Genomic DNA, 26,490 nt, shown 5'->3' with positions numbered 1-26,490 from the left:
TTTCTGTTTAGTTTTTGTCTGGCTGGCCCTCCTATTGGCAGGAGTAGGGTATTGAATTCTCCCACTATCTGTATATGAGGGTCAATATTTGATTTAAACCGTAGAAATGTTTCCTTTATGAACTTGGATGCCCTTGTGTTTGGTACACAGATGTTAAGAATTGCAATGTCCTCTTTGTGGATTTTTTTCCTTTGATGAGTATGTAGTGTCCTTCCCTGTCTCTTCAGATTAGTTTTGGTGTGAAGTCTGTTTTATCAGAGGTTAAAATGGCGACACCAGCTTGTTTCTTAGATCCATTTGCTTGAACTATCTTTTTCTAATCTTTTCACCCTGAGATTATATATATCCTTGATTATAATGTATTTTTCATGAATGCAGCAGAAGGATCAAACCTATTTTCACATTTATTCTGTTAATGTGTGTATCTTTACTGGGGGATTGATACCATTAATATTGAGGGATATCAATGAGCAGCGATTGCTGATTCCTGTTATTTTGTTGTTGTTGTGGTGGTGGTAGTGGTGGTGGTGTGTGTGTGTGTTTCCCTATTTTGATTTTTTGGTCTGAGATTATTATTCCTTGTGTTTTCTTGGGTGTGGTTGACCTAGTCAGGTTGAAGTTTCCTTTTTTTTCTACTTCTTTTAAACTAGATTTTTAGATAGATACTGCTTAAATTTGTTTTGTTTTATTTTTCATGGAATATCTTATTTCTTCCATCTCTTATGATTGACTGTTCTACTTTGCATATTAGTCTGGCCTGGCCTCTATGGTCTTTTAGAGTCTTTATAACATCTGCTCAGCCCTTCTGGCTTTCGAGTCTCCATTGAGAAGTCAGGTGTTCCTTATTCTAATAAATCTTCCTTTATATGTTACTTGATCTTTTCTCCTTGCAGCTTTTAATATTCTTTCTTTGTTTTGTTTGTTTAGTGTTTGGTTTTTTAGCTTATTTGTTGTTCTGTATGTCTTTTGTTCCTTGATACACATCTTCGTTTTTAGGTTAGAGAAATTTTCTTCTATGATTTTGTTGAAAGTATTTCTGTGCCTTTGAACTGGGATTCTTTTCCTTCCTCAATTTCTATTATTCTTAGATTTGGTCTTTTTATAGTGTCTCAGATTTCCTGGCTGTTTTCTGCCAGTAAATTTTAGTGTCGACATTTTCTTTAACCAAGGTATCCTTTTATTCTATCCTGTCATTGATGCCAGAGATTCTCTTTCACGTCTTGTAGTCTGTTTTTGAGACCTGCGTCTGAGGTTCTTGTTTCTGTTCCTGATGATTTTCTTCTAGATTTCCCCCAGCTTTGCTTTCCTTTATTAATTCTATTTCTACTTTCATGTCTTGAACTGCTATATTTATTTCCTCCCACTGTTGGTGTTTTCATACATTTCTTTAAGGTATTTATTCATTGCCTCTTTAAGGACATCTAGATATTTATAAAAGCTACTTTAGGGGCTTTGCCTTGTGCTTCAGCAATGGCATACTCACAGGTTTTTCTGTGGTAAGGTTGCTGGGTTAAATTGGTGACATATTGTTCCAAATATTATGGGTTGTGCGTTTATACTAAAGTCTAGTCTGAGTTTGGGAAGATTCAAATTCTGATTGCTGATATCTGGTCTTGTCTTTGTTTGATGGGTGTTTTGTTCCATGCTTTCTGTTGCCCTCTCTGGTTCTTAAGAGAGTGTGAGGCTGTGTGTTACCTGGCAGGAAATTCTTCTGCAATCCAGATAGATGTGGCCACTGGGGGCTCCAGGTAAAACCTGTGTTTCTAATGTTGGGAGCTGGCACTTTGGAATGGGGGTGGTCTAGGAGTGGGCAAGGCTGAGGGGGTGCACAGGATGGAGGAAAGCGGGGTGTGCCACCAGGATCTGCTTAGTCCCTGGGAATGGAGGCAGAGAGTGTGGAGAGACTGCAGCAGGTAGTCTGCTACAGAGGTGGGATGAGACTGGGGGACTGGACTTAGAGGAATGGAGGAAGAGGTAAGGATCTGCATTTAGCCTACCTGCTTCCCTGGCCAGGGTGCTTTTTTGTCTGTTTCCTCAGATATGATCCACTGACCAACCCAGAACTTGCCAAGTAGTCTAGTCTTACTGATCAGTGAGCCACAGGCATCCTCCTCTCTCTGCCTATGCAGAACTGGGATTAGAATTCAACCAGACACCACCACACCCAGCTTTTCATATATCGTTTGTGGGACTCAGCAAAGAAGCTCTTCTTAGCTAACTCCCTAGCCTTCTGGGATTAATTTAATAAAGTTACTTAGCATAAAGTGAGGCAAATGACTAGTAGTCAGCAGGCTCTCCAAGATGACAGATGACCAGCTAGAGTAGCACTGTGGACACACAGCAGAACTCAGACTTTATATTTGCTAATACCATGGCTAGTCCCTTACAAACCAGAAATACAGATCTTTGGATAACAAATGGCAATTCCACTGCACAGCTGGTAGGAACGATGCAGTCTCTAGCTTTATTTCCTGCATCGGAAAGACTCAGCTTAAATGTTCCAGGGAAATTGAATACATTTTTTATTCTCTACACTGTCATATCTGGTGTTAGGGAGGTAATGGTGTATAGAAAATATGCACTACTGCTAGACAGGTAGATTTAAGTTCTGAATTTGCCTGGATTGGGGAGCCTGCTTAATGTTAAGAATGTGGACCCATCATCCCTGGGTTCAGGGCCTGCCCCTGTTACAGTGTATGTGACCAAAATCTCTGTGCTTCAGCTAAAGAAAAGGGGGAATAGTGAGGTCAACAATAGAGATATTTGACTGTCAATAAATGGCTAAAACACATATGCAGTTGTTACTAATGCTTTACTACATAGCAGGCTGTGTTTGCTAGGCATTTAAAGTATGCAAATGTTTACTCTAAGTTATGATCAGCCTTGTGACCCCAGAAAAGGTCCCTAACCCCCTTCCCCCTTCTAGTCATCTAAGCTTCACTGTCAAACACTTATAAGACTTCATTAATTCTCAAAATAAAATGCAGACAGGATGCAGTATTTCTGACATTGTAACAGATTAGTAAATATTGTAGTGAGATGCCAGAGCGCTCCACAACCTAAATATTTTATAAATAACATGGAATATGACAGGAAAGGTTAATTGAATAGATTGAAGAGGAGGCAGACTACCAGAAGGAAAAAACATGTGAGCGTGTGTGTGTATGTGTGTGTGTGTGTGTGTGTGTGTGTGTGTGTGTGTGTGTGTGTGTAGAATCACAAGTTTTACAAACTTATTTATGAATAGGCTATAACACCAAACCCTAGTGAGTATCTGGGAACGCCAGTGTTTTGTCATCTGTAGAACTGGTATACTTAAAAATATAATCACTAAACAACAACAACAACAAAAATAATTCTGTGTATCTCTCAGTCATTCTTTGCTTTATTCATTATTTTTCCTAAAACTATAAAACATGTGGTTGTATGAGGAACTAAATATACTTACGTGTCTTCTTAGTACACATCTAACTACTCTCCCAATTATACCGAAATCATCTCATTTCCTGGCAATGATTTGAGGAGCTGTACAATATTAACCCTAATAACAGCACTGTGAACATGGCTGCAAGTCTATAACACACAATGGAGTGATGTTTCTTGCTGGGCGTTTAATAATGTTTGGGAGTGTCTGAGAGCTGAAAATATTTACCATCAATGATTTTGAATTGTCTCAGGAAAGACGACATAATATGCAGCAACCTCTCTTAGTAACTGGCTTTTAAATCTTCTTAGGGTATGGTCACATTTGGTGGTAGAGTCCATCCAGATTGTAGCACAGTTATTATTAAATTTTTTTAGAATTCTTCCTTCTGAAAGACTTCAAAATGTTTTTTGTATGTTAAATATTGACTTCTTCAAAAATAAAATAAAATTGTATTAGGGTTGGTTTTAGCTAGGTATTCTATTAATTGTGACTTGGCCATGGTGGTCAAACATAGTGATTTAAAAAACCTATCATTCAATTCTATTCAAATTATCTTCAATTAAAAATATATAATGCCCTGTTAGATTATTTTAAGTCACCCCATTTATTCATTAAAATGTAAAAGTTTGGTTTCAGGCTACTTTTATCCAAAGCACTAAGACATTGCACTTTGTTATAAACAATCCTGCTAAAAAGAGCTTAGTTCTTCCAGCAGTCACAGTACAGTGTATTTGAGGACAAGTAGTCAGAATATACAGTGTTCCAGATCAGTAGTCAAACATAGGGTGTGATGAACCAGTCATAGTATAGACTGTTTGTGACCAGTAGTCACAGTATGTTCTTGACCATTATCAGAGTATAGAGTACTAGTAGTCATAGTACAGGGTATTGGGGACCATTAGTCATATTATAAATTGTTTTGGGCCAGAATTCACAGTGTAGACTATTCTGGACTAGTATTTACAGTATAGCCTGCTATGGACCAGTAGTCAAGGTACAGAGAATTTGGACCACTAGTCACAGCATGGACTGTTTAGACTAGTAGTGACAATATAGAGTGCTCTGGGCCAATATGCACCATGTAGAGTGCTCTGGACTAGTAGTCAGAGTTTAGAGTGTTTTTTGACCATTTGTCACAGTACGAAGTGTTCTAAACCAATATTCATAGTTTAGAGTGCTCTGTACTGGCAGTCACATTATAGAGTAGTCCATAGCAGGAGTTACAGTGTAGAGTTCTCTGGACTGCTATTTTGGAAGTTACAGGAATAATTTTTTGAAAGCTTAAAAAACATTTGTGTAGGCTGTTCCCATTTCATGGAAATCTTAGGGTTACCCCTGAAATGTTAGCATTAGAGACTCTGGCAGTTCCATAAAATTGGACTATTTTAGGATATACTTAATTTGAAAGGAATGACAGAACAAGGGAAATATTAATAGGTGAGTAATGATAATAATATATACTAAATCAAAAGACTTTGTAATATGTAGGAATAGGCAAGTAATTTGCATATATTAAAAAGTAAACAAGAGAATTTAAGGATAAGAACCTAGACAATTACATCACCTCTTGTGAATTTAAAGGGTCTGTAGGAGGACCCAGAGGAAAAGATAATAATTAAGACTCTTAATATTATATAATTGGGTGAGATCTTGTAAATAATTCAGTCCAACATATAATTCACAAAGAAATTCAAGCTCAGAGAGTGTGCATAACTACAAAAACTATTTGGTAAACAAGTGGACATTGAACATTTAATCTCTTGACTTATGGCTGAAAATGTATTTCTACTACTCTGTGAGTTTTCACTTAAACCTCAGAAGTCAGAACACAGACATGGGGGTACTAAGGGCCCAACTTATTCACACATAAGGCAGGAAATGGAACTGGGCTCGAAGTCAAGGAGCTATGTGCCAAAAATACTTTACAGTTCCCCATGTCTGTCCTAAATGGGGTCCACATTGTTGGGAAAGGCAGACTTAATAGGTGTAGATAAATTGGCACAACTACAAAGGTTAAATAAATTCAGGGCTGAGATCCAGAAAGACCATTTGATGCAAGTCTGGAAGAGTCATCAGTTAGAAAGGTTATAAATCAAACTTCCTTCTGACAAGCCTCTACCAGTTCCCTTCAGCCTCCAATCATCATACTGTCTACTTACTTCCAATAAGCCATGTCAAGGTTATAGATGTGGCAAGTGGATTCTTGACATACATCATGTTTTGTCTCTTTGACACAAGGCTGAGAACTTGGACTTTGCTAAAGAGAGAAGTAATTCTATATTGTCTTTTTGTGTTATTAAGTTAAATTCAGACTTCTTTGGCTTTAGATGGTTATGGAGCACAATTTTAAACATTAATTCATAAAGAGCTTCCTTGAGGAATTTTCATGCATATTTGGTTTTAGTTGATTAATCTATATTTTTCTCCCTTTTCTATCATTCCTTCATCTCCAACACCTTCTTTTCCTTACTGTACAGTTTACTCCACTCTTTCCCCTTCATCTTTAATATCTCAAATGTATAATTGTCTTTCCCATCCCCCTAACATAAAGCTGTTTTTTAAAAAAAACATGTCTCATGACCCCTTTCCAGGTCCAAGGATATTTCTCACAATTATACATTGATACATACATGTAACAGTTAGAGCTAGGATACACGTATGAAAGAGTTGTACAACATTGCCATTTCTGACCTTTACTTAAGCTTTATAATCCCATCCATTTTCCTTCATTTCATAATTCTGTTTTTCTTTCAGCTGAATAAAATTCCATTGTGTATATGTGCCCCATTTTTATTATCCACTTATCAGTTTATGGACACCTAAGCTGCATCAGTTTCCTGGCTGTTGTGAAGAGAGCAGAGATAAGCATAGATATTTAAGAATCTCTCTGTAGTATGATGTAGATAGAGTTCTATGAGAATATTGCAGGATTTGTAGAGCTGGATCATATGGCTATTTGAATTTTGGCATTTTTGAGATTCGTCTACACCGATTTATAAATCAGATTTAAGTATCAAAGTAAGAACAAATACAGCATTCAGATTCTAGTTTTAATGGAATCAAAATGCAATAAATAACAGAAACTCAATCCAGAGGCCTATTCATCTCTGTAAATTTCCCTTGAGAATAACTATGGGATCTCAATTCCATTTCACTGAGATTGCCAATAATCATTGATTTCTTTTAAAATATTTAAAAATCTTTGATGGAGAATTTAAATCAGTAGCTTTTGTCCTTTTAAATGTTCTTGATTTCAGACAGGCAGCATCAAAGGAGTCATTTAATGTATTTCTCTTTGATATTAGACAGTAAATCTAAATCTACTTTGATTAAATTAGCATTCATCTTCTGCCCCTTATTTTGCTGTCTCTAACACCATAAATGTGGCTGCAAAGTGCTCTGGATTATCAGACTGAAAGAATCAAAGGAAATGATAGCTATTTCTCTAGGTTCTTGTAAAAGGTATAATCACCACTTAAATGTGAGCCAACAAGCAAATAAAATTTGAGTTTGGTTTATTGCTTATCTATATTTTTATACCTGTTTTCCCAATGAAGATCAGGACAAGGGAGCAGCAATCCACAGTGGCAAGTGCTATAATGACAGTGTGTGTGTGCTGAGGACAATGGGGACAGAGAAGTTCATGATCATCTCTTCCTGAGAGGGGAAAATAGAGCTTGGGAAATCATTGCCATCTCGCTAGGGGACCACTGCCACAATCTTGCTGAGTCTGAAGGAATAAGTGTGAATTCAAGGAAAGTAACTCTTAGAAAAGAGATAAATACATCCCAAAGACAGGAGAGCATGCTTTTGTTTTATGTGGTGAGAAAGGAACCGAGAGTCAGTTAGATTGGAGCAAAATAAGACAGCACGGTCATTTGAAAATACAGCACAGTCAACACCACAGACTTCACTCTGGAGTTATTGTTCTTATATGGAAGTTTATAAAACAGAAAAGTCACCAGAATTATGCTTTAGAAATGTAACTTTTTGTGTGTGTGAATTTGTAGCTGGAAGATTTCCTGTGTCTCAGCCGGCTGGTGGTCGGGACAAATCTCTCCTACTCATGACCCCCAAGTAAACACAGAGACGCTCAGGCTTTCCACTGACTAGCTCTTACATTTGAACTCAGCCCATTTCTATTAATCTATATGTTGCCATGTGTTTTGTGGCTTTACCTGTGTGCCATCATATGCTGCTCCTTGGAGGCAGGCTGGCATCTCACTCCCCCTCCTCTGTCTTCTTCTTGTCTCTCCCTTTGAATTTCCTGCCTGCCTCTAAGCTGCCTTGCCATAGGCCAAACGGCTTTATTTATCAATCAGTCAGAGCAACACATATTCCCAGCATACAGAGAGACATTCCCCCACCATGAATTAAAGAACGGGAGTCTAACCACAGAGATAAATGGGAGGCTGTTTCAGTTCTTTGTGTAAAAGAGATATTGACTTGAGTTGGTGAAGTGGATATAAACTTGAAGAAAGGGGTCCGTAGGGTAGAATTTATACACTTTGATGGCTGTGGGTTCAATAATTATAAAATAAGAAAATATTATTGCTGTAAGTAAGCTTTTGCATAGAGTACATACAATGGGTCAGACACTTTTGGAAGTGTGACATAACAGCATGTACACACATCTACATATAACTTTCTATATCTGTCTATGTAGATATTTGTCACCTTTAGGTAGTTATAATCACTATACCTATGTCTAATGGTGACACAGAGTTAGAGAGAAATCACATTAGTCATCCAAAATTACTCAGACCTGGTACAGACAAGTTTGAGAAAGAAGCCATTTGCTTATCTTATGCTCTCAATACTTTTCCTCCCCTAGCATGTGTCTAAAGGATATATTGAAGGGCCGGTGATATTCCTCAATGGGTAAAAGCTCTTGCTCTTCAGTGCTAACAAAGTCAGCTACATCTCTGAACCCATGTTAAGTATAGTCAGATGCCGTAGTGTGCATCCGTAAATCTAGCCCTCCTACAGGGAGATGGAAGGCATAGACAGGTGGATTACTGAACACTTGAGAGCCAACTAAGCCTGTATTATGCAGACCATCTGCAGAAAAAGCAAGAAAGACCCTGCCTCAATCAAGGGGGAAAGAGAGAATTGATTTCTGTAAGTCATTGCATGTAACATCTTAAATGAAATCTACTTAAAAAACAATCAAATAGCTTCAATTTACCAAATTTCTACCATAGCATAAATATTCTCTGTGATTTAGTTAGTCTTTCCTAAATCTTGCAATACGGAGGTGAGAATAAATATAAACAGCTTGGGTACGGTTCCATGAATATACTAGTTTGGGATTCAAATTACAGATTCAAGCTGAAGTAGTTGTCAATGAGTGATTGCAAATGGAGTAGTCATTGCTTAAGCAAAGATGGGAACTGGGGATTAAGTAAGAATCTGGTATATAACCTGGCACTCATAAGTACCTACAGCAAAGCAGGAGTGTGTGTGTGTGTGTGTGTGTGTGTGTGTGTGTGCACATAGATGTAATGTGAGGCAAATAGAGTTAGAGGAATGTAGGTGCAACAAATTCTCAAGGCGGTTAGGATATGGAAGACTGGTCAGAAGGAGGATGATGTCATCTTCGTTTGTACCCCTTTGGGCTGGGAGGAAAAATGGATTTAGGATTGGATGTCTTTGGTTCCCCATAGCAAAATTCACTGTCAAATGCATAAATCATCACCAGAGGCTCAGATTATAGTTATTCCATGGTCTTACGATGCCACCCAGCCTGAAACCTTTCCAACAATTCTTTTTGTCACCATCTGTTACTTTCTGTTGTCTATTCTTATATATTAGCTTATCATTTTGCTACGGACTCAGCAGCTCAAATTCTCCTATCTTTAGAACACTGCTTCTTAACGTGCAAGAGAGGGAGGAGTTACTTCCTATAAATTATAAATCTTTTCTGAAACCACACAACCTATTTGGATCAGATCAGGGTGACATGAATCATCTCTAGACCAATTAGTCATAAAGGATAGTGACCAATCTTGCCCTCTTCTTGATGGCTGGGTTAATTGCTGCAGGAATAGAAACAAGGCTCCGTTATCAATGAAGAATGGACAAATGGCTACAGGACACTCAACTGGCAATGTCTGTCATGAGAGACATTGCTGAAGATGAACCAAACAAACCAAATGCCGACTAATGTGCAAAACAAGGTTATTAAATAATTTGGAAATAGAACTTTGGGTCTCAGAACATGATGCGTTTTTCTATTGATGTTATAGGAACAACCAATGATGTTCAGTTTCTGTCTGTGGTTCCCAGACAAGAAAATCTCAATTGTTTTATTTTTGTTTTTTTGTTTCTCTGTTAAAATACACAGTCACACACAGAACATATCTGCTTTTGAAAAGGCCCATTTCATTGGTCACTGTATCATTAAAGTGAATTTCTAGTTTGGCTCCTAGGAAGCTCATTCTAAACTCTATTTCTTTCTTGTTCTACTCAAGCTAGTATATCAGAATACAATTGAATGAAGAGATATAATTAGATGAGTAACCTTTAAGACAGACTAATTTATGTAGAAACAGTAAATCACTTTCCAATTTCAGTATTTGAGCTATTATTACCATCAAATTATGGCCCCTGTGACACATGGCATGCATTGTTGAAATGTACCCGCATGTCTAGACCTCTGGGTTAAAAGCTTTGCCCAAGAAGACAACTCTCCTCTCGCTTTGTGACCCTTGCTTTCTTGTTTTCACACTTGCACATTTCTTGAACCTATGCATGTTAGGTCAAATGGTAAATTTAAAAGAGAAAATAAAACCAGCATTTCTAGTGAGATACACACACTTGGAAACATGGTCTTTTATTCGGTGTTGGTGTCTACTAAGATATGCCCACAAACATAATGCTTTTTAATCAGCAAAGTCAGTCTTTCTCTTGAAGCATATGTGGTACAGAATGAATGCACACTTGTGCCAAGCACAAGTATCTGAGAAGAAGTGATATTGTCAATCAGAGAAACCAGGTGTAGTTGCCAACCACAGAGTTCAAGTGTGGGGATCTTTTTAAATGTGCAAGACACCCAAACTATAATGTGACACTATCTCAGTACTGCATATGTAGAGGGGGAATAAAAACAGTGAGTTGGGAGAGTTCACAAAGGACCCAAGAGTCACAACACTTGAGAGAGAAGACATTTTCACCAATTTACGGGACATTTCCTTGTTTTGGGAAAGCATCTGTCCTGGGTGCTGGAGAGTACAGGCTGTCGTATCATGCAGATTTGAGTCCACCAGTTCCTGCCTTGATCATGTTGTCCAATTCCTAGAATCCTCAGTGTTATTACTTGTCAGATGTTTTATTTAATAAATTAAGAAATGCTACCTACCTCACAAAGTTCCTATTGACATAGTATACCAACTTTTATATAAGCCTCCAAGCAGATGGCCTTTGCACATAGGCTTGAAAAAATGGAGCTATTATTGGAAGTTCTTCTTTCCTCATTATTTCAAGTTTTATGATTACTCTTGTGAAAAGGAGGCTACTGTTCTCAATGCCTTGATAAGCAGGGAGAAGATCGTATATGCAAACCACTGTTTGCATATCACATGATCTTAAGACAGTCCTCCAGAGTGAGTGTTGATTGCACTGTCATAAGACAGTCCTCCAGAGTCATTGTGGATATGTTTCTGTTTCATACATAAAAACCTGAACAAAACAAAACAAAATCTTTCTGCTCAGTGGGAAGACTTGCTTGGATTCATCCAGTCTGCCTGAGCCCAATTCCTAAGCTCAGAGTTGTGCTTACTTCCCCTTTGATGCACAGGAACACCTAAGCACCTGCCTGATCTCAGTCACCTAACCTACCCTATGAGCTTTCTTCTGTGAATGTACATGAAGCCAAAGATCAGGATGATTAAAAGCCACACATGGTTTCCTGTGTCTGCAGTCTACTGCATTCTGTTGCCTGGGGATTAGTTCAGACACCCACTGCTTTGGGGTTGGGGCCAGCTGCCAGAAAAGTTTCTCATTTCCCAAGCAGCTGGGAGGGCAAGAGGCAGCTGCTCTGAAATGTATTTGAACCTCTTCCCTTCGACAAGGAGACAGCTGTACTTATCTATAGCAAGGTCTGGAAGATTCTTTTGTTTTCTAATACACTCTAGGCAAGCTGAAAGAGATGTCTGACTTGAAAAGAAGCTAAATTCAGCAGCAGAACATTTTAGTTATTTCCCCACAGTGGACAGTTCCCCAGCCCCTGATATTTTCTCAGATATAAAGTGTTTGTGTGAAATAAATAGAAGGCCATGATTTGAAGGACACTTTAATTGTTTTCCTCAAGGTGCATTGCATTTTACTGACATATTCCATGCCTCACATCTCAGATAACAGCTCTATTGCTCGAGGCTTCCCTTGGAATCATTTCCAAAATAACCAGCCTGTCTCCTTACCTGTTGCTCTATTGCTCTGATAGGTTGGATCAAGCAATTACGGCGTGCGTTAATGGTAGCACTGCTTATCCTAGATTTAAACTACTGATGGAGTGCATATGCATAATCTTTGTAGGCTAGAGTGGGTGTGCACACAGTTCCGAAGCATATCAGCACATGAGAGTATGGGAGCAGGAGGACACTAAACAGTTAAGGAAGAACCCAGGAACGTGGCACCTTCTTCATAAATTTTGTTGTTGCAATTTTATAATATTCATACCTTCAATATAGTTTCTATGCTATAGGTATTATTGTTTTTACTCATTTCAGTCATAGTGGTCAATGATGTAATTTATGGGGTTCCATTAAACTACAGTTAAATCTTAGAAGTCCATGGAAAGGTTAAGGCATAATGTAAGGTTTAAGAATGAAGTGAAACTCCATGCATATAAAAATATTTGACAAAATGGCATCTTACTTAAAATTATAAAGAGGCATTCTGTAAAAATCTGTATAAATCACATACTTGGTGAAAATGATGTAAATTTATTTATTTATTTATTTATTTATTTATTTATCTCTTTATTTCTGTAGCCCCTATTATTTTTTTTTTTATTTTTTTTTTTTGGTTTTTTCGAGACAGGGTTTCTCTGTGTAGCTTTGCGCCTTTCCTGGAACTCACTTGGTAGCCCAGGCTGGCCTCGAACTCACAGAGATCCGCCTGGCTCTGCCTCCCGAGTGCTGGGATTAAAGGCGTGCGCCACCAACGCCCGGCTGAAAACATTTAATTTTTTTTTTTTAAGATTTATTTATTATGTATACAGTGTTCTGCCTACATGTGTTCTTGCAGGCCAGAAGACATCACCAGATTTTATTATGGGTGGTAGTGAGCCACCATGTGGTTGCTGAGAATTGAACTCAGGTCTTCTGGAAGAGCAGTCAGTGCTCTTAACCACTAAGCCATCTCTCCAGCCCCCCTATTATTTTTAATAAGATACTAGCATTGTTTTAGGGAATCATAAGTATGTCTGACATATTTTATGTACCATTTAAATATATAAAGACTTTAGAGACAAGGAAGGCTATTCCTGCCATCCCCACATCCCCAGTGTGTGTGTGTGTGCGTGTGTGTGTATGTGCATATGTGTGTGTATCTGTGTGTGTGTACGTATGTGTGTATATCTCTGTGCATATGTATGTCTGTGTGTATATCTCTGTGCATATGTATGTCTATATGTATGTATGTGTTTGTGTATATATCTTCTGCATGTGTGCATCTCTGTATTTATGTGTGCACATGTGTATCTCTGTGCATGTGTGTGTCTCTGTGTATAAATGTGTGTGTATCTATGTATATATGTATATGTGTGGCGTGAGTATGTGTGACATGTATGTGTGTGTGTGTATACCAGTGATGAAGCTAACCTAACAGCTTGATGTTGGGATTAAACCAGAACAAAACTCCACTGAGAAACAGAGGGAAAGGCATATTCAGGCAGAACTCCCATCGTCCTTGTCATGTGCTTTGCAGGAACTTGACCTCATCAAGGTGTTTCATGCAATGACTTCCAGTCAGGGCTAACTAATAGGAGAAAACTGTCAGATTATTGACAGACAGACTCCCACTTTGGGTACCCTGTGTCCCACGGTTTTACATTTTCCATCTTCTCCACCACAAAGACTGTGGCAATTTGCGCTGATGAGATCGACCATCAGCAGTTTCACTTCATATTTGGTCCATTTCCCATATGACCACATTCCTACATTGACTTGCCTTCTGAAACCCTTGGAAGCATTTCTGTTCTCCTTCCTGGACCTGGAGTATTATGCTCACCGCAAGGCCGGTAACAAGCACAGTTGGCCTCATACTGTTTCCAGAGATGCATGATGTGGACGTGGTACTAGTCCATGACAGGGAAGAACCACCTGCCAACACACCTCTGCTATCAGTGGTGGTGAGAACTTGTCCTGACTCTTGTTCGATCAAATTTCCCATATTCTGTGTCATATTATTTGACCTTTTACCTTATAAATTTAAATTTGTGAGAAGCTAACAAATCCTAACTATCAACACCAAGACCTCTTTTTAATTAATTACTTCTCATGCAGCACCAAACATCAACAGAGCTGGAATCCAATGTATGCTGTTGGTTACAAAGCTAATGTTTTATTCTTGGGATAAGATACATTTCTTATTTAGCCGTTGGCCTGGGATTCTAATCTAAAGCTGGGAAGTTGAGACTTTCTGAGAAGAATACCTTTGACAGGATCTAAGTTACGTAAATAATGAGGAAAAAAAAGCATTTGTCAGTGATTCATTTCTTATTCTAGCTGCTAGAAACTTCCAGGTGAAGGTTGAATACAGACTATCTGGGAAGCATTGATAGTTTTATCAATGGTAAAACCTTTATGAAGGGTACAGGAGACTAATCAAAAGCATGACTGTGGTCACTTTGAAAAATACTTTGCCTGTCATCTCTACATGTATAGCTCTACACCTTATATAAATAGCATTTATTTTGTGTGCTAAGTATGTACTGCTGACTATTTCAAATAATAGAACCACATGGATCATAACCGTCATCTCTATTTTGGTTGCTTAATTGTCTTATGATAATTTGATGTTGAGAGAGATAAAGATTGTCATTTGGAACATGTAAAATGAGATTCCTATTCTTAACACAGGTACCATGCAAGTTTTCCCTGAGAAGGTGTTCTTGGTGTGATGTTAAACAAGGAAATGAGGCCCACAAATCTAGAAATAAAGCCAAACCCATACTATCAATTTTACTTGAAAACAGTTTTAAGAAAAGCATTGTTTTTGTCAAATAGTACTGAAACAGTTGAATATCTTTTTCAAAAATATGTGCTTATATCATTTACTAAGAAAAATCAAAACATTGAATGTAAACTGAGTTCCAAGTCTTAAATCAATGTAAGAAAACATGAAAAAGCTCAGTGACCTTGTCATACCCAAATATTTTATATACAACAACAACAAAAGACACATAAAATGTGTCACATGAGACTTTTTGAGTTAGGAATACTTGTGCATTTTGAGAAACAAAGTTATGAACATGGAAAGGAAAATCACAGATGATAAAATATTTGCAGGTCATGTGTTTTTTATGGAACACATATTCAGAAGCTATAAGGAGCAATGAAGAATAAAAACAGCCCATAAGTAAAACTAGGTATTGAGCTGACCCTTTATTAAGAAAGATATGAAGATGTTCACTATGTGCCTAAGACATCCTAAGCATCATGAGCTGCGGGGGATGCTGTGAATGTGTTGCTCTGATTGACTGATAAATAAAACGCTGATTGCCAAGTGGCCAGGCAGGAAGTATAGTGTAGGTGGGATAAGGAGAGAGGAAAGTTCTAGGAAGTAGAAGGCTGAGTCAGGAGATGCTGCCAGCCACCGCTGCCATGAGAAGCAAGATGTAAGGTACCAGTAAGCCACAGACAATGTGGCAACTTGATAGCAAGAAGCCTGAGCCATTAGGCCAAACAGTTTAAATAATATAAGCGTCTATGTGTTTATTTGGGTCTGAGTGGCTGTGGGTCTGAGTGGGATTGGAGAAAAACTCCAACTACAATGAGCCAACAGGAAAAGGGAACTTGGCACCTACATGACTTTTCACTCCACTCTCCTTCAGACCACCACAACTGGCTGAAAACCCTGAGTATCCATAAAGCTCATATATGCATGGAGGAATTTGAAATGGCAAAATGACTTTAACAATCATTTTCTTAGTTTCTTATAAAGTTATATTTATAACATCCAATTTCCTGCCAAAAAAAAAAAAAAAAAGAAAAAATAGAGCTGATGTACACTGGCTTGAGTTATCAGATATTATTGGTGGGAACATGAATTTAGAGGGGCACCTTGGAGAGTCTAGGAAACAACTAATAAACTTGACCATATACATTTTAATAACTGCATTTCCCTCCTGGTACACACTAGCAAAATGTTATATGTTTATTTGCCAAAAGGTACATACTGGAATATTCTCTTAGACATTCATAGTAATTCTCAGCAGTCTAATAATCCATCAGCACTGGAATGAGTAATCCTTACATTATCTCATCGAATAGTCTATAAGAATATATATTAATTGGAACTGAAACATAGCTTAATAGTAAAGAGCACTTGATGGTCTTACAGAGAGAGATTCTACCCATGAAATCAACCACCACCTATAATCCATGACACATTAAATATCCACATGCTTACTTACATGTATTTATTTTGTATATTCTCCCACATATACATACTTTAAAACAACTTTTAAAATAAATTCTTAAAAAATGGCCATTAATGGTATAAATAAAATTTGATGGGGTGAAACTATACTGCATGATTAGCTATGAAATTATTTTAAATAGATGTATGTGTTATACACTTAACACATATGCAAAATACAATACACCATATGAGGTATGAAGTATTTTATCATGAATATATATTAAATATAATATTTTGGAATTCTTAATGAAAAGTACAAATCAGATTCCTTGAGAAGTGATGAAAAGAGAGTTGGGGTAAAGGGACCATTTCCAAAGTCACATTGAATTGTAGGGTGGTTCTGTCAACATATAAATATGCTGATGAAAGCCAGAAGAAAGGAGTAGAGATGAGTCATGGAGAGAACTGTTGATTGTATAAAGGCCTCCAGAAGGCAGAAAAGAAAAGGAATCTGGAGGTGGTATGTTTTGAAAGACAGAGAACTTCTATTTTGCTGGAAATGGCTGTGATGGAAGGAGGCAGAGATGCAGACACCCTCAGCTTTGCTTCTTCCATTTCTCTTTCTGGTCCAGTGCTTCATTATTCATGTTACATTTGTTTTAAGTCAGTAAATTCATAACAAGTGAGAGTTGACGTGCTGTAGGTTTGATGACAGAGGAAATTTGAAACATTTTGTGTGGGTAGATCAAGAATGGACTAAAGAGGAGCTGGGCTACATGTAGCTCAGTGGTTGAACCCATGTTTAGCACATGTAAGCCTACTGGATTCCATCTCTCTGTCTCTCTGTCTCTGTCTCTGTCTCTGTCTCTGTCTCTGTCTCTCTCTCTCTCTCTCTCTCTCTCTCTCTCATGAACATACATTTTCAAGTTGCTGGCTATCAACTTATCTGTTTGTCCACCAGAGGATTATCCAAAGGTGATATTTTTTAAAAAGTCACCTAGGGATCAATGCTGGAGAAAAAGACAATTTTATTTTTTCAAAATGTCTGTAGAAGAGATGTGTGAGCTAAAAATTACTGACTATCCATTTGAGACAAGGAGAACTTATCAGTAGGTGTGCTCCTAAAGAAAAGTGACTCTCTTTCCCAGTAGTAAATGACCACGTGTTCATGTGCATATTGGATCCAGTGGGTGAAACAAACAAATACACCCATACATATAGAAAGAGGATGTGAAGTTTGAAGAGGGATGTGATATAGGTCCTCAGGGGAGTTTGGCAGGGATGAAGGGGTAAGAGTTGGATATAATCAAAATACGTTAGATATATGTATAAATAAAAAGAAAAGCTAAAAAGTAATATGTGTGCTGAATATTTAATAGTATGGTTGAATGGCAGGATAGTCAATAATAATCAAAAGAGCTTGAAAGTAGTCAGACTATATAATATCTGTAGATGGGAAATCCTCCCTGGGTTTAAAGCTAATGCTGTCTTGAACCTCTAGTATCACTGAGCCAATTCCTTCCTGCTTGTATTCATGAAAGGTTTGAAGATAGGATCACGGAAGTAGCCTAGTGCTTTCTACTCCTTAGCTCTTGGATGTTGCAACATTGTGAAAATGTCATACCCTCACAGGTATATCTGTGGTGAAGGCAGACCTTGATGTCCTAACTGACGTTAGAACGCAGAGGAACAAAGGATGAAGTACCAATGCCCAGCCCACTCCTCCTAGCTCTTCTGGGAAAGAACATATTAATACTCTCAATTCATGTCTCAGAAGCCATTATTACTTAGAAGAATCAGTACCTCAGATAAACCTATGTCTTTCTTTTTAAATAAAATATTTATTTTTATTTTTGTGTGTTTGTGGGGGACAGTTACGCACAGATTCAAGAGAAGGACATTGTGTGCCTTAGAGCTAATGTAGCAGGCCATTGTCAATTACCTGATGTGGGTTCTGAGAACCAAGCTTTGATCCTCTGGAAGAGCAGTATGTGTTCTTAATCATGGAGGCATCTCTCTGGCCACAGTATTTGTCTTTCATTCAGCCTTGTTGAGAGAGTGATAATTATTTCCAATATATACATTTTATTTTTATAATTGTTTGTCTCAAATAAAATCCAAATGCATTCTGAGAAGCTACCAGAACAGGCCTTATGTTTATTCTTATTTCATTTTCAAATGATATAAAATGCTTTGGGCCTAGAGTATTTGCCACAGAAGAAAATTTATCTTCAAAAACTATTTCTGGCAGGACAAGATTACAACTAAAGAAATGTATTTATTTTAAAGCTGAGGCATGTTCAGTATATAGTGATTCTGTGCATTGACTTCCATTTTTTCTGCAGTGGTTATCCATTTCTGCTCTCATGCTCTAACGGAGTTGGCCAAGGACATGTTTGCTGTGTGAATATCAGAGGCCCACTGGAATAACTCTTCATGCTCCAACAATAAACTTCTTTCTCATCTTAGTAATAACGTTAACAGCTTAAATCTGGAGATCCAATTCCATTTTAACTAGCTTTAACAAAGCCTTTATAGAAGTTGCCTATTAAGTCATCCAGGCAGTTTAGCATTGTTTAAATGCATCTGAAAAAATGGGAGAATGCATTCAATGTAGACCATTCTTCAAATAAATCTCTTTGGAGACAATAGAATGTGTTAAGCAAGTGTTGGGATAAAGTTAGATGCTCCGGAAGCTTATGGTGGATTTTAGAACACATTGAGTTTTTTCATGAATTTTTGCTGAAAAAAACTGAAGCATTTTTCAGTTTATAGTAACCATGATTAGAGATTGTCAGTAGTGCCTACAAGTTAGAAACACAAAAAAGGAACCTGTCAGTCTTTTCAGATGTAGTTATTTTATGCTCTTACCAGCCAACACATGCGCATATCCTTTATGTTCTGATGTCTCACCCAACCATTTTTTACTGAACACCTCAAGTCAGAGCTTAAAAGATTTTTAGAGTCAGAGCCCTCTGTCCTCCCCGAGGCTTCAAAATCAAAGCAAACAAATTAATTTATTTTTTCTTTGAGGATCAGAAAAATATTTTATTAAGCGGGATTATATTTATACTGATACATTTTAATGATCAAATGAATCTTAGCACTTCCTTGTCCTAGAAGCTATAATTTAATTTGTTTATAGTTTGTGTGTATGTGTGTGTGTGTGTGTGTGTGTGTGTGTGTGTGTGTGTGCCTTATTTGTTTGCTTGATGCCCAGATTTTAAATGTAATTCTTTCATGGTCTATGGGCTATAATCAAGGATATGTTTTTAAATTTAGAAATATTAATCTGGATGCCTTCAGATGCTTTAAAGCCTGTAAATATGACTTTATGGAAGAGAATGGGGGCAAGGCTGGTTGGGCGGAGAGGGCTTAGATGGAGTACTGGAGATTGAATAGGATGAAAGTGCTTGATATCAATGCTGCACAAAGCTGGTGTTTTGTGCAATGAATGTGTGATTCTAAAGGGGGTGAAGGCAGTATAAAAACATGTTTCTTGGGAATTATTAAAGAATGAGTAGTTTCAAACCATAATCTTAGCAAAGAAAATGCCTTAGCAGGTGACATACCTTTCCTGTTTCTAGTACCAACACACATTAAAAAATAACATCTACTTCCTTAAAGGCAGGACAATTGTGTAGTCACTTTTTAAATTTTAGACATTATGCTATAGATGTTAGAGTCTCTCTAACTATTCAATATCTGACAATAACCTCTATTGGAACTGAGATATTATAGAAAGTCAGGGTCACAAAATGAGGAAAAACATCAAATGGAACCAGAATGTCTTCATTCAAATTCCATCTCTAATATTTAATAACTATGCCTTTTTGACCTCCCAGTCCTAGTGTTTCCTCATCTAGTAAATGAAAATAATAGTAGCATTGTCTCATAGGGTGGCCATGTGTCAATTTCTATTAGCACACCATGATGTTATCAATTATTATAGACTGTCACTATACCTGGAACCAAAGTTCACATGTGTGCCTTTCAATATTGCTTTTATTCATGTCAGTCAGGGTTGTCTGAGTTCAGGTCAACATTAAGACTCACAGACATGCCTTAGTCTTCATTGAATGAGTTTTTATAGATGGGTGTAAGAAAGGCAAGCTTGGCCATTCTCCTAAACAGCAATCCCAGCAGAAATAATTAACATGATCGTTCATACAAGCATTGGGAAAACATGCTTCTCCCATGTGAAAGAGCTGCATTAATGGGTTTATGGTTCATTTAAGCTCAGAATTTCCTTGCAGACTGCATTCTTGATGAATATCTTGCATCCAGAATGAAGAGTGTAGATGTGAATACAGGTCATTGCGGTATTTTGACATATAAAGGTGAGAAGTGTACAACATAAAAAAGGACCAGCCTGTAGGTCTTCTTGAATATCCCTCTAGGTTTTCACTAATTACAATGATTTAAGTAAGACTTTTCCACCAGATATTCCAAATTCACACAGTAAGTTGTCAAGGAATTATGCCTCAAGTAATTCTCATTATGTGTTAGTCACTTTTATGTGGTTGTAAAGAGACGCCATGACCAAGACAACTTATAAAAGAAAGCATTTAACTATAGGCTTGTTTACAGTTTCAGAGAGTAAGTCCCTGACCATCATGGTACAGAGCATAGCAGCAGATAGGCAGGCATGGCGCTAGAGCAGTAGCTGAGATCTTACATCTGATCCACAAGTTGGAGGCAGAAAGAGAGGCACTGGGATATGTGGTCTTTTGAAACTCAAAATCCCCTAATACCTTTTCCAACAAGGCCATACCTCATAATTCTTCCCAAAATATAATTTCACAAACTATGGCCCAACCATTCAAATATAGGAGCCTATGGAAGCCATTCTTATTGAAACTACAACACATTATTTTTATAAAAAACAGATATTCTTTATACACCAGTTACAGAGACAGAAGCTTGGCAGTTAAGAGGAAGAAGATATTTTTGTCATGATGAAGCTTCTAGGGGCAAGTCTTTAATCTGAAAGCATCTCAGAACCAGTCAAAATTGTATTGTGGTTTAACAGAAATCTTGTAGAACATACTACAAAGCACGGAAAATACACAGTAGTAAGAGGATGAGAATACTGATGAAGACTTTGTAGATGAGCATTATTTGGGTGTTTTAAAGACAGGACTTAGAATAAAATTTTATTAGACACAATCCCTTACTATTCACCTAGATATTTAAAAAGAGAGACCTCCAATTTCTGCCATGGCTTAGACACTATTTGACTACCAAGACCTTTATGGTATCACAAAAGGACTATTGTGCTCAGTTATTTTTGGAAACCACATCAGTTTAGTGAGAAGATGCACAATTCCCCAATCAAAAGAAAACACAAGTGTCTTCTTTTTGTCTGCGGTAAGTGGCACATGTTGATTGATTCACTCTAGAAGACTGCTTAGGTCTGAGTAGAGTCTTCTTGGAAAAATTAATCAAATTATCATCTTCTTTTTGGCACGATGAATAGGAAACTCCCCCCCTCTCTCTCTCCTTCCCTCCCTCCCTCCCTCTCCATCTCTCTCTCTCTCTCTTTGTGTATGTATACAATGTTTATGTATTACATGAGTTTTGAGAATAGGGAAGACATTCAGGATCATAATTGATACCTTGCTCAGTTCTACATCTAGCTCAGAGGAGAGTGCTGGCAGATGTCAGAGAGAAGAGCCTCTCCACAGCAAACATTTCAGGTTATATTTGCCAGCAGAATTTTCAGTTAATGCAAGTGCTATATAATAGAGATCCCGTAGACTGGAATTTTAAAGTCTGGTTGGTTTGCTCTCCTAGGCATTTGGAATGAGTCAATAATCTTGTACTGCACAGGTGATTTTAAGGACATTTTGTTCAATAAGTTGACTATGGATACCAAAGCCCTGTATTGCCTCATTCGAATTTACCTTTGTCTTTACACAGAGAGCTCTATTAAATCTTTCTCTTAAAAGATTTTTCATAAAATTAGATCTGAATAAAAAAAGGATTTTAAATTATGTTTTGCAGGCATCCAGTTGTACATATTTTTTTTCTCCATGAATAGACCCACTGCATGGGCACTCAATGAAATTTCCTACCATTATCTTGGCTTGCTTTGCCCATTGCTTATGATTTGGCTAATAGCTCAGAGGTACACATCTCAGTACACATAGTTCACAAATGTGAAATGTCTTCAACAAGGTCTGGAAGTTTCCCTCATAAAATAACAGTATTCTCTGAACAATTGTCCTAATCTGCTGTCTGCAAAACTAGTCTTCATGCTCTCCAGGGGGCATAATTTTTCCTGTGATTTCTCTGAGTCATGTGGAACAGAAGGTTTTCCTAAAACCATTTAAGGTTTTAAAGTCAAAGGATTTTTCAGAGAGCAGGCTGAGATATTATAATGGCACAGGTAGGGGCTTACTGATTAAGTGGAGAAAGAAGACAAGCCAGTTCCCACACTGTGAGGCCTGGGTTGAACTTGAACTTCCTTCCTCCTCTGTCTGTCTGGAGATATCACTTACATGGAGAAATCAAAGGGATAGGAAGCCCCTGTAGTCTATCCATGGTAATATGACAAAGTCAAAAAGAAGACAAGAGAAAGTAAGTTTTGGGGGTGAGAAGGTCAAAGCCACTGATGAGAGCTTGAGTGACAGGTGGTCCCTAAGATCTTTTATGGAAGAATCTATGATGATGTGGAATCCATATCACAAAGCCAGTGTTCTCATGTTTGAGGAATGTCATTACTCAGTATCCTAAAATATTATTTCACTCATTGGTAAACCTTATTGTTTTCCTGTTCTGGGTTTGGAAAGTACTGTCCATGTTTTACTGAATACCAGGGGGCTATTTATTATTAGTTTTTCAGAATTTCATTTGACCAGGTTTTGATCATATTCATTCTCCCTTCTCCAAGTTTTCCCAGGACCACTTTTCTCCCTGATGAATTCTGTGTCCTGTTTGTATCTTTGCTTCCCCCATTAAGGCCAATTTGTGTTTCCCACATATTTTCAGATGTATGATCTTGTGTATGAGCCTAGTTAACTTATCAGGGGCTGCACTCTTAGCAAAAATCAACTTCCTCTCTTGGTAGCTAATGATTGTCAGTAGCTCCTTAGAGGGTGAACTTCATGAAAAACTAGTCTCACCATGCTGTAATTTTGTCCCAACATGGGCTTATGTAGGTCTTGTCTATGCTTTCATGCTAGCTGGGAATTCATATGTGAGGCTCCATGCTGTGTTTAAAGACACTATTTCCTTGCAGTCATCTACTTTCTCTGACTCTTTAGCTAATTATATACCCTTGTTTGCCTTTGGAGGAGGGGTACAACAAATATCTTCTCTTAAGAACTGATCATTCTGCACTTTATTTTTCTCTGCACCCTGACCGGTTGTGACCCTCAATGTTCATCATCATCTACTGCAAATGGAAACTTCTCTGATGAGGTCTGAGAGGTGTCTTTATGGGTATAGTTATAAGTTATTAAGAGCCAATTTATTACTATGTCCATTTGGCAGGATAATTCTAGCAGATTCTCGTCCATAGTCTATGACCTATCTAGCCACAGTTTCTTGGGTTGATAATGATGCTAGATATGGGTTTCATGTGGAGCAAGCCTTAAGTCTTTCTGATTGGATGTCACAACATTTGTGCCACCATTGTTCCAGTGGTCACATCTTCCCTGGCCAGTCATTCTCATAGTTCACCAGGTTCATGGCTGAGTGTGGTTACTGATTACATTTTTTTTTTTAACCTCTGGTACTGTTCACAGTATTTCCTAGCTCTATGAAAGCTAACCAGTTGGGATGAAGCTTCCATGTTAGTACCAGCTTGATTTTTCTCTGCCCCAGTATAGCATATCTTCAGCAAAAGGTCTTATCATCAAGTTCTGGAAGATAACTAAATGCATTGGCAAAAGCATATGATTTTTTTTGGCGGGGGTCTGTCTTAAGTCCACACTTAAGCCACAGTCCAACAACTCCAAAAAAGTAACCCATTCCTGGCACTGGGGTTTTAATGAAAACAATTACAAAAGGGAAGATTTAGTTTTGTAATCTGCTGGTAGTTTAACAATGACTCCTGCTATTCTATTTTAAATTTAATAGTTTTATAAGGCTGTGTTCAGATGCAGAAGCCACCTAATGTCCTTCAAGATCAGAAGTGCTCAATGGCACAGACACATTAGTCAGGCAGTGTGTTCCAGGTTCAGTTAGAAACCCTGTCTCAGAATATAAGGTAGGGAATGGTAGAGGAAGATGATGACAACCAATGTCTACACAAACAATACTCTCTCTCTCTCTCTCTCTCTCTCTCTCTCTCTCTCTCTCTCTCTCTCTCTCACACACACACACACACACACACACACACACATACACACACACACACACACACACACACACACACATCTACCTCCTCTAAAACACTTGTGAGTACATAAATTCCTGTGTAGTGTTTGGCAAACATTTGTCCTTTTTGCCTTATACACAGGTTTCACTGTTGTGACTTTAATAAGTAAAATATGTATGTATGTAAAACAGTATTTATACAAATATATATGCATGCATTGTTGCCAAATACTGCTGTCTTTAAAATCACATATTTTTGGTGTTACCTTTTCACAGATCTCAGGCTTGGCAAATTATGGAGCTAATTAAATTTTCTTGTAGGAAGCAACCAGCGAGACCACAGCCCCAGGCGCATAACCTCAGCTCCTTACTCCACCTCACTTACTTATTCTGTGTGTGAGATGAAGCTCTTAGAGCTGCAGAGCTAGAGCATCCAGGCCAGCAGCTGCTGATGGGTTTCAGTAACTACACAGAGGCAGTGTCTGAGCCTCAGCCCTGACAGCTCCTATCACAGAGGGGTGACAGTGGAGGCACATCTCCCCATGTGAGTTGGCTGCAGATGACAATCTGCCAAGCTAAAATAATTGAAAAAGTATTGGTTGTATAAAAATGAATCGACTTGGCTTAGCTCTAAGGTATTTTGAAAAATTCTAGGAATGCCACTCCATGTCTCTTGAGATTGTTTACATGAATAGCATCCTGGATAATTAACAAACAAAATCATCTTGGGGAAAGGTATATTTTTTTAACAATTTCACGAGTATATCTGTGTCATTAAGCAACATGCCAGTCTTTATAGGTTGCAAAGGTGATGCTATGTGATAATAATAAACTTTCTGGCAGCTAATCTACTGGTTTCTTACATCTATTACTTTATCTTCAATAAACATTTTTTTTAATTAACTGATTAGATGAAAATAATTAAGCCATTTTCTTAGGTTTCCCAAAAAGGAATCTGGACTTTAAACTCAATTTTATTTGAACCCTTCATTCTTTCTTTATTAGCAGTCTCTATAGTAAAATAACATTTCTGTGTTAAGACAGAGACCCACTTAAGTGTAATTATTTAATGCTCAAAAAAAGTGATGTATATGTATGTCTGCACTGTGTGTGTGCATCTTTCTTGCAAACAAAGAGAAAGAAATTTATCCTTCTGAGACAACACATTAAATAAATCTCTAAAAATAATGGGATAGAATGATGCAGATGATTACATACCAATTTGTAAATAAAAATTAGTTCATTCAATTTTTGGGTCAAAGTAAAATAAAGTGTCACTGTCAGCTTCTACATCCTCAAACTGTACATTCCTAACTGCATTTTACATAGTGGCTTTTCTCTTCATTCTTTTCTACAGTTGGACAGTGTCACCTCCCTGATCCAGGCAGCCAAAAATTTAATGAACGCTGTGGTGCAAACAGTGAAAATGTCATACATTGCTTCTACCAAGATCATCCGCGTCCAGAGTTCTGCAGGGCCCCGCCACCCGGTTGTCATGTGGAGAATGAAGGCTCCGGCAAAGAAGCCCTTGATTAAAAGAGAGAAGCCAGAAGAAACATGTGCCGCTGTCAGAAGAGGCTCGGCAAAGAAAAAGATCCACCCCGTTCAAGTCATGAGTGAATTTCGAGGGAGACAAGTCTACTGAGGCTCTAGTCCACTCCAGTGCCCATTGCCACACCCCAGGCCAACTGCACTGCTTTATTTCACAGTTCATTGGTTCTTTAATTTCACTAAGTTTCAGAGTTAAGCTCACAAATAACATAAAGCATTGGGGTTAAGCCACTGTGCACGGTGTGTATTTGGGGTCCTGTCTCTGTCATCTCTCTATAGCCAGCACAGCCCAGTTAAGTTGCAGGTAGTACCTAGGGAATACAATTCACAAGTGTCATTTGAGCCTTGCCCTTCACAGGGAAGAGCTTATGTTCATTACGAAATGAATACAAGAGACAAAGTGAGTTCTGCTTACCCAGAAATGTTTGCGCCCACACATTCTTGATCCTTGCGAAGGAAGACACTGTCATAAGCTTTCCTCCTCTGCTTTTCATTAGACACAAGAGAGTTTATCAACCATTTTCCCAATTAGTGTCCATACTTTAACAGATTTAACCTAGTACCTAACCTGGCAGAAATGTGCTGTTCTTGCCATAGGA

General features: G+C 37.9%; 1 protein-coding gene across 6 annotated transcripts in view; it reads left to right on the top strand.

Moving 5' to 3' along the window:
• The window catches only part of Ctnna3 (catenin alpha 3), a 1,515,753-nt gene extending 1,489,626 nt beyond the window's left edge, over window positions 1-26,127 (top strand). For all 6 annotated transcript variants that reach the window (XM_042266693.2, XM_042266694.2, XM_076557108.1 and 3 more), the window contains one exon: window positions 25,698-26,127. In XM_042266693.2, coding sequence (XP_042122627.1) covers window positions 25,698-25,985 — 288 coding nt within the window. In that variant the 3' untranslated portion in view covers window positions 25,986-26,127. The remainder of the gene's footprint in view (window positions 1-25,697) is intronic.
• The last annotated feature ends 363 nt before the right edge of the window (window positions 26,128-26,490 follow it).

This window comes from Peromyscus maniculatus, chromosome 21, assembly GCF_049852395.1.
Source record: "Peromyscus maniculatus bairdii isolate BWxNUB_F1_BW_parent chromosome 21, HU_Pman_BW_mat_3.1, whole genome shotgun sequence".
NCBI classification, from domain to species: Eukaryota; Metazoa; Chordata; class Mammalia; order Rodentia; family Cricetidae; genus Peromyscus; species Peromyscus maniculatus.
Note: the sequence above shows the minus strand (reverse complement) of the source record. Positions and strands in the feature narration are given on the sequence as shown.